The sequence below is a fragment of the Eretmochelys imbricata genome, chromosome 15, assembly GCF_965152235.1.
Source record: "Eretmochelys imbricata isolate rEreImb1 chromosome 15, rEreImb1.hap1, whole genome shotgun sequence".
NCBI classification, from domain to species: domain Eukaryota; kingdom Metazoa; phylum Chordata; order Testudines; family Cheloniidae; genus Eretmochelys; species Eretmochelys imbricata.
Genome location: NC_135586.1, coordinates 13,387,402 through 13,394,412, shown reverse-complemented (window position 1 = coordinate 13,394,412; position 7,011 = coordinate 13,387,402). Strand labels below are relative to the sequence as shown.

Here is a 7,011-nt window from a genome sequence, read left to right as displayed (position 1 = left end):
CTCAGGTCACATCTTAAAATGCACGCTGTGTATCCAAAAATGAATGATTAAAATTGTGTGTATGTGTAACATATATACACTCCAGGTCGGTTACACATGCACATGGGCAGCTTTAGTGAACATGCAAGCCCTTTATCTGAGATCCAAATAGAGGGCTAAATATTGCCCTCCATTGTGCAGGGGAAACCTCCCCCCAAACCTGCCGAAGTGAAGAAGAGTACTTCCACAGCATCACCAGAGACCATAGATACTCTCCATGCAAGAACTGCAGGATGGCTGGGGTTCTGTAGTTTTGGGGTTGGCAGGCCAGGGAAGGTATGTGAGAACGGCTGGGTGCAGTCACTCGCTGCGCCATGATCCCCTGTATTGCAGGAATTCACAGAAGCAACACCCTTCCATTCCTGCAATCCCTCAGCACGCTGGAGGTGAGGGAGCAGGGAGGGAGAATGATTTATGCAATTGCAGGGAATAATAGGGACAGTGTGTCCTTTTTAAAAATAGCATTACTAAAACATTTTAAAACATTCCCCATGTTCTTGACCCAGACCCTGCCATCTCATTATTTATTGTATACTGTTTTTCTGGACCATTACTGTAGGTACATTAGCCGGTGTCTATGCTCAGTTGTGTCATTATTTACATATTGGCTGGTTTTTTACAAATATAAGAACCAAGTAATTTTTCAATTGTTCTTGTATGTGTGTGTGGATGTGTGTGTGTGTGTGTAGGCCAGGCTGGAGGAGGTTATGAATCTGATTCTCTGTTGCCCTCTATTTTGAGAGTCATTTAACCAGTGCAAATTGGGGGTAAAACGCTACCATTCTGATTTAGCAGCATTTTACACTCTCTTTGCGCTGAAGTAAATGATTACACAAGGTCCAGGGCAATCTATGTACATCACAGCACACAGCCCAGCAGAGGGCTCATCACTCAAGCAGCCTTTGGCCTCTATATGAAGTAGCTCCACTTCATTCAAGAGCCAGGATTAGATAGACCACTTCTGCATAATTCAGTTCAAACAAGAAAACATGGTATGGAAATCATAGCACTGAAAAGAAATGGATCATTGTCTATTTAACAGTGAAAAGCAAAGGAGAAGCATTGAAGAACTAATTTATGCCAGCAACACAGATCTAAACCATGGCTTGCATTATGTGACAGGAAGAAACCAGACAAAGCCAAATACACATTTATATCAAAAAATGCAGAGGGATGCCATTTATTTGCAAATAAAAGCTCATCTTCAGGGTAGGAGTTGTGTCTTTTCTTTGGCCCCCATCCTGCAAAAATACCAATGATTAATGTTACCACGAGGAATAGTCCCATTGAAATCAGTGAGACCATTCATAAGCATAAGTGTTTGCAGGATCGGGGCCTCTGTTCGTACAGTGCCCTGCACAAAGGGGTATCAAATCCTTACAAGAGCCTTTGGATGTTGCCATAATATAAATATTTAATAATAATAATAAATTAATTAATAATAATAGAGTAAAGCAAATGACTGAGCAAAGGAAGAAATGGGAAGAACTCTGTAGGGAATCTAGGGGAGAGGGGAAACTATAAACACATTAAACCCAGTAGGTGCACCAGGAATACGCTTTAACTGAGTGTTTAGTTGCCAAAAATTATCTGCAGACAGCAGCCCCAGTTTTTGGGTGCTGCGGCCCCTTTAAGAATCTGGTCCGGCACAGATCACATGAGCAGCATTTCAGAGCACAGCGAGAGGGGCTTGCTGCAGGCTCTGTTCTCTTCAGCTCCATTTTGCAGCAGCCGCCGCACAGGAAGCAGCCATAGGCTGAGATTAACGGTTTTGTAGAAAGGGAAAGTTCCTTGCAAGGATTCAAGATGCCCATGTTTGTTGTTAACACCAACGTGAGCAAGGATGCAGTGCCAGAGAGCCTGACTGGGGAGATCACCCAGCAGCTAGCAAAGGCTACGGGCAAGCCTGCCCAGGTGAGTTCAGGGGGGTAACCCTCCTCCTCCTCCCACCCCCATGGGCATGTAGATAACTTGCATGCAGGAAGGGCAAACTGTACAACGTAAGGACGTCGTAGCTAGCCTGAATCCTTGGTGCTGTTCTCCTGGATGCTTCCTTTCTAGCCTAGAGGAAACGGAAATGAGTCTCTTGTAACGAGTCTCCGTGTAAAAGGGAGACCTCTAATTGTTGCTGCTGCTGCAGGCAGCTTTGAGGTCAGTCGGTCGCCTGGGAGTGCGGCGAGACAGGGTGGAAGGACTGAGTGAGCGCATGGAGGCTTGCTGGCATGGCCCGGGGGAGGGGGAGTTGGGTTCTTCTCCTCCTCCTCCTCTGCCAATGGAATAACTGAATGTGCGTCTGACCAATATGTAGACTGCATAATGAGGCCCGTCTCCCTCGTGGGCAAGGCCAGGGTGTTGGTTCTCTAGGTGCAGGAGTGGGTTCTCGCATGCTTAGCTTCTAGAAAAGCAAATGAGATAGCTCTCAGAGTAACAGCTGTGTTAGTCTGTATTCGCAAAAAGAAAAGGAGTACTAGTGGCACCTTAGAGACTAACCAATTTATTTGAGCATAAGTTCTCGTGAGCTACAGCTCACTTCATCGGATGCATACCGTGGAAAGTATAGAAGATCTTTTTATAAACACCCATTTTTTCATGCTTTGTGTGTATAAAAAGATCTTCTATACTTTCCACGGTATGCATCTGATGAAGTGAGCTGTAGCTCACGAGAACTTATGCTCAAATAAATTGGTTAGTCTCTAAGGTGCCACAAGTACTCCTGTTCTTTTTGAGATAGCTCTGTTTACTGTAGTTGTGTTTGTGGGAGGGAACTGTTCTGTTAGAATAGGTAGGTCTTCACTGTAATGGGTGTATCATGCAAACATATTGTGTTTCTTACTAACCTGGCAAGCTCTTCTCACCAAGTATTTAGGGTGACCAGATAGTAAGTGTGAAAAATTGGGGGTGGGGGGTAATTGGCACCTTTATAAGAAAAAGCCCCAAATATTGGGACTGTCCCTATAAAATTGGGACATCTGGTCACCCTACAAGTATTTTTCTTTATTGATGTCCACAAAAGCCGGATCAAAGTGGGGCTTTGCTATTAAAGAATGATGTGTACAGAAGACTAATGCTATGTGAGGTCACTTTTTTCCCTTGCTGATTTGGGTTGCAGTGAGGCCCAGTGGGTTGGAAAAACTTTCTGGCATAGAGGGCAGCAATGGGTAAGAGAGTGTGACAGCCCCAGGTAGCTGCAGAAAATTCATCTTAAAAATAAATACAGTTTCAAATCCTATTCAGTCACAAAAAATGTTTATCTACTATCTAGCACATATAGAGGCTCCTGGTCCCTATAGCTCTCAAATCACTTTACAAGCGTGGGTATGTGGCTCCACTGGCTTGCCCAAGGTCATACAGTGGCTATTATCAATGCTAGCATTATCTTTTACATTTCCCACTTGTGCTACTATAATGGGAGCTAAAGCTCTGGGAGTATCAGAGTAGACAGCCCATTAGTGTTTTGATCACCCAATCATCTTTATGGGCCCCTGAGCAGGGTTAGGAGATGAGGTGGCCAAAATGCCAATGGTCTTTCTCCATCAGCATGAGTTGCGGTCACACTACTGGAGTTGTACCAGTGTGAAATGTGAACAAAAAAGGTTAGTTTACACACCACCAGTGAATTGGTGGCAGAGCAAGCAAGAGAACAGAGTCCTCCTGATTCCCTGTCCTGTGCTAAATCTACTAGACCGCAGATGCCTTAAAATGTTATAGATTTATGGGAGCAATCTGACTGGTCAATGGCCCCCGGGATGTGCACCTGCTTACAACTTGTGTGGAGGCTAACAATTACAGCCCTCACCAATGGCTAAACATCAGCTGGCTAGACAGCGAGTTGGATGCAGGCATGAGTCTCAATGAGAAGGATCACCACACCTTTGCAGGAGGTGGTTGATGTCTTTATTTAAAAAATTACAGAATTATTTAAAAAAAGGAAAATATATAAGCTGGGGAGCTAAATCACTACATGTCTGACTAAGGTACTATACTACTGTAGTGGATGCTTTAGAAATGTGTATGATTAAACACCATTTGTGCTTGCAGTAGCTAATTCCAGAAAACAAGCCTGCTCTCTGGATTCCAACTAAATACACATCAGGAGAGCGTGGAATATTACCTGATCACCGGTTGTTGATTTGTTTCACAGTACATAGCTGTGCACATTGCAGCTGATCAGCTTATGTCCTTTGGGGGCTCCACCGATCCTTGTGCCCTTTGCAGCCTTCACAGCATTGGCAAGATAGGAGGGCAGCAGAACAAGAGCTATACCAAGCTGCTGTGTGACCTGCTCACTAAACAGCTGCATATACCTGCAGACAGGTAAGGCTGCACCAGAGTGACATTCCAGTTATTTGCTTATCTAAAATTACTTTTTTGGATTCTTTATTATGCTCTCTGGTTGTCTGTTATTGCTTTTCGCACCTGAGGGGTTGTTTTTCCCCCCCACGCACACCTGAGGGTGGTTTTTTTCCAGCTTTATTTCAGTAAAATACTGCAAATATGGCTCTTTCATAAGACTCCTAACTGAAAGTCCTTCATCATGCAAGCCTTTTACTAAAGAACTGAATCTATTCTGAGTAGGGAGTCACAGCTGTTCTAAAATCTGAAAGGTGTGTGCTGGTGCCATTAATTGGCTTTTTCTGGATTAATGTGGTTCAGGCTGGCTCTCAGTCTTTCCAGACTACTGTATCCCTTTCAGGAGTCTGATTTGTCTTGTGTACCCTCAAGTTTCACCTCACTTAAAAACTACTTGCTTACAAAATTAGACATAAAAATACAAAAGTGTCACAGTACACTGTTACTGAAAAATAGCTTACTCTCTTATTTTTACCATATAATTATAAAATCAATTGAAATATAAATATTGAATTTACATTTCAGCATATAGTGTATATAGAGCAGTATAAACAAATCATTGACTATATGAAATTTTAGTTTGTACTGACTTCACTAGTGCTTTTTATGTAGCCTATTGTAAAACTAGGCAAATATCTAGATGAGTTGATGTACCCACTGGAAGACCTTTCCGGGTCCCTGGTTGAGAACCACTTGGCTAATAGACTAATTCTAATCCCGAATGGCTGACTAATGCAGTATAATCTGACCCTCAGGGGTCAGGGTGAAATATGATGAACATATGTATAATATTCAGTGTGCCCCTCCCCCCCCCCCTTTTTGGGGGGCATGAAGGGAGATCCTTGGGCAGATTGGGGACCCAGAAGAATGCAGGCACTTGGCAAACAGCTGCAGTTCTGTCAGCCAGCAAGGGAGTAGAGCAGCTGTGCTCAGTGGCAAACAGCAGGAGGAAGCTGCTGCTGCCTATGCCTGGAGAAGCAGGGAGCTGCAGGCAGCCAGGAGAGTCCATTTGGTTTTGGAAAAAGGTTGCAGCACTCAAAAGAGCTCAAACCTTTTGATCTCTCCTGCAGTTCCAGACATGTCACTAAAATGACGTGTTTTTAACTAAGAGCTTGGAAATGCAAGAAAGAAAAGGCAGTGTGCTGGAGGCTGCGAGCCTTGGCAAACCCAGCTTTCCAGTGCTTGGTAAAGTATTGGAGAAGGGAATGGGTGGTGGGTGGTGCAGCTTCTGGGCTTAAGCCAAAATTTACTGGTAAAGATCTTGCTAGCTTTTCTAAAAATGGAAATGTGAAACCACATCCCTTGGAGGGTGGGAGGGGGAGTGATATTCCTTCCCCTTCTCTCCCTCCCCCCGGTTTCCTGTATAGGTAATAATGGATAGCTTTCATGCACTAAGCATCTAACATTTGTCATGGTCAACATTTCTACTTTTTTTTTTTTTTTAACAGAGTCTACATCAACTATTATGACATGAATGCTGCTAATGTGGGCTGGAATGGTTCCACCTTCCAATAGGGCACTCCCATGTGAGCAAAGAGGCTATTCCTGGACCTGCACATCTCCTGCCTATTAGCAGACCATGGCACAAGTTGCCCTTCCCTGCATTTTGTGCACTGTCATGGATGACGGTTCCTTGCTAGTGTGTTCACATGACTGTTTAACATTCCTTTTGTTTTCTATATGTAGAAAATAAATAATAAAGATTTAGAAGGAAGTGGCATGGCGTGAGCTCTTCCTTTAGGATCGGGGAGGGAGTTTGGCTAGCCTAACAAACAAGTGTTTTTCTCAAAAAGAAAAGGAGTCCTTGTGGCACCTTAGAGACTAACCAATTTATTTGAGCATGTCTCTTTGAACCACTGTGTCCTAGGAACAAGGGTGAGGCCAAATAAGTCATATTAGTTTTCAATGACTCAAAATGCAAATGATTCAGATTGATGACTGGCACCAGTGGTGGTTAGAATGAGCTCTTACTCTTCCAAACATCATAGGACTGGGCATGTATTTACACAAGACTTGTAAACACATGCACAATCTTATGATGCTTGGAAGAGTAATATTGCTGCCTTTCAAAATTAAGAAAATGAAATGGCTGCCAGCTCCTGGCATTTCTGTGGAGGCTGCCTTGCCATCCTTGGGATTTCAGGGGAAGGGAGTCACATCAGAGGATTTGTTCAGTTAAGAAATCTGCTTTAAGTGTAGAGCATTCACCAGCGATCAAAATGGATGTAGCACACTTCTTTGTTCCTTTTTAATTCCATATTGTGTAGCGCATGAAGGTAAATCTTAAATGCATTGTAATCCAGGTGTCCTTTCAGTGCCCATTTTGTAGGGGCAATGTTCAAATCTGTGTCTAACTCTCTCACCTATGCACACTCTCATTGGCTAGGTAGGTGCACAAGAATGTTCTTTAGCTGGCAGTGGCACATGCCTTGCAAAATTCTACTTGCCTAGTGGCTTGAGCTGGCATAAGAACATAAGCACGGCCATACTGGGTCAGACCAAAGGTCCATCCAGCCCAGTAGCCTGTCTACTGACAGCGGCCAATGCCAGGTGCCCCAGAGGGAGTGAACCTAACAGGTAATGATCAAGTGATCTCTCTCCTGCCATCCATCTCCACCCTCT

General features: G+C 43.8%; 1 protein-coding gene across 1 annotated transcript; it reads left to right on the top strand.

Moving 5' to 3' along the window:
• The first annotated feature begins 1,724 nt into the window (after nt 1-1,724).
• On the top strand, nt 1,725-6,094 carry LOC144275594 (macrophage migration inhibitory factor). Its single transcript, XM_077834967.1, has 3 exons — nt 1,725-1,953; nt 4,181-4,353; nt 5,838-6,094. Exons 1-3 carry the CDS (start codon nt 1,846-1,848, stop codon nt 5,902-5,904), a joined length of 348 nt encoding a protein of 115 aa, XP_077691093.1. The 5' UTR covers nt 1,725-1,845; the 3' UTR covers nt 5,905-6,094.
• Nucleotides 6,095-7,011: the final 917 nt, after the last annotated feature.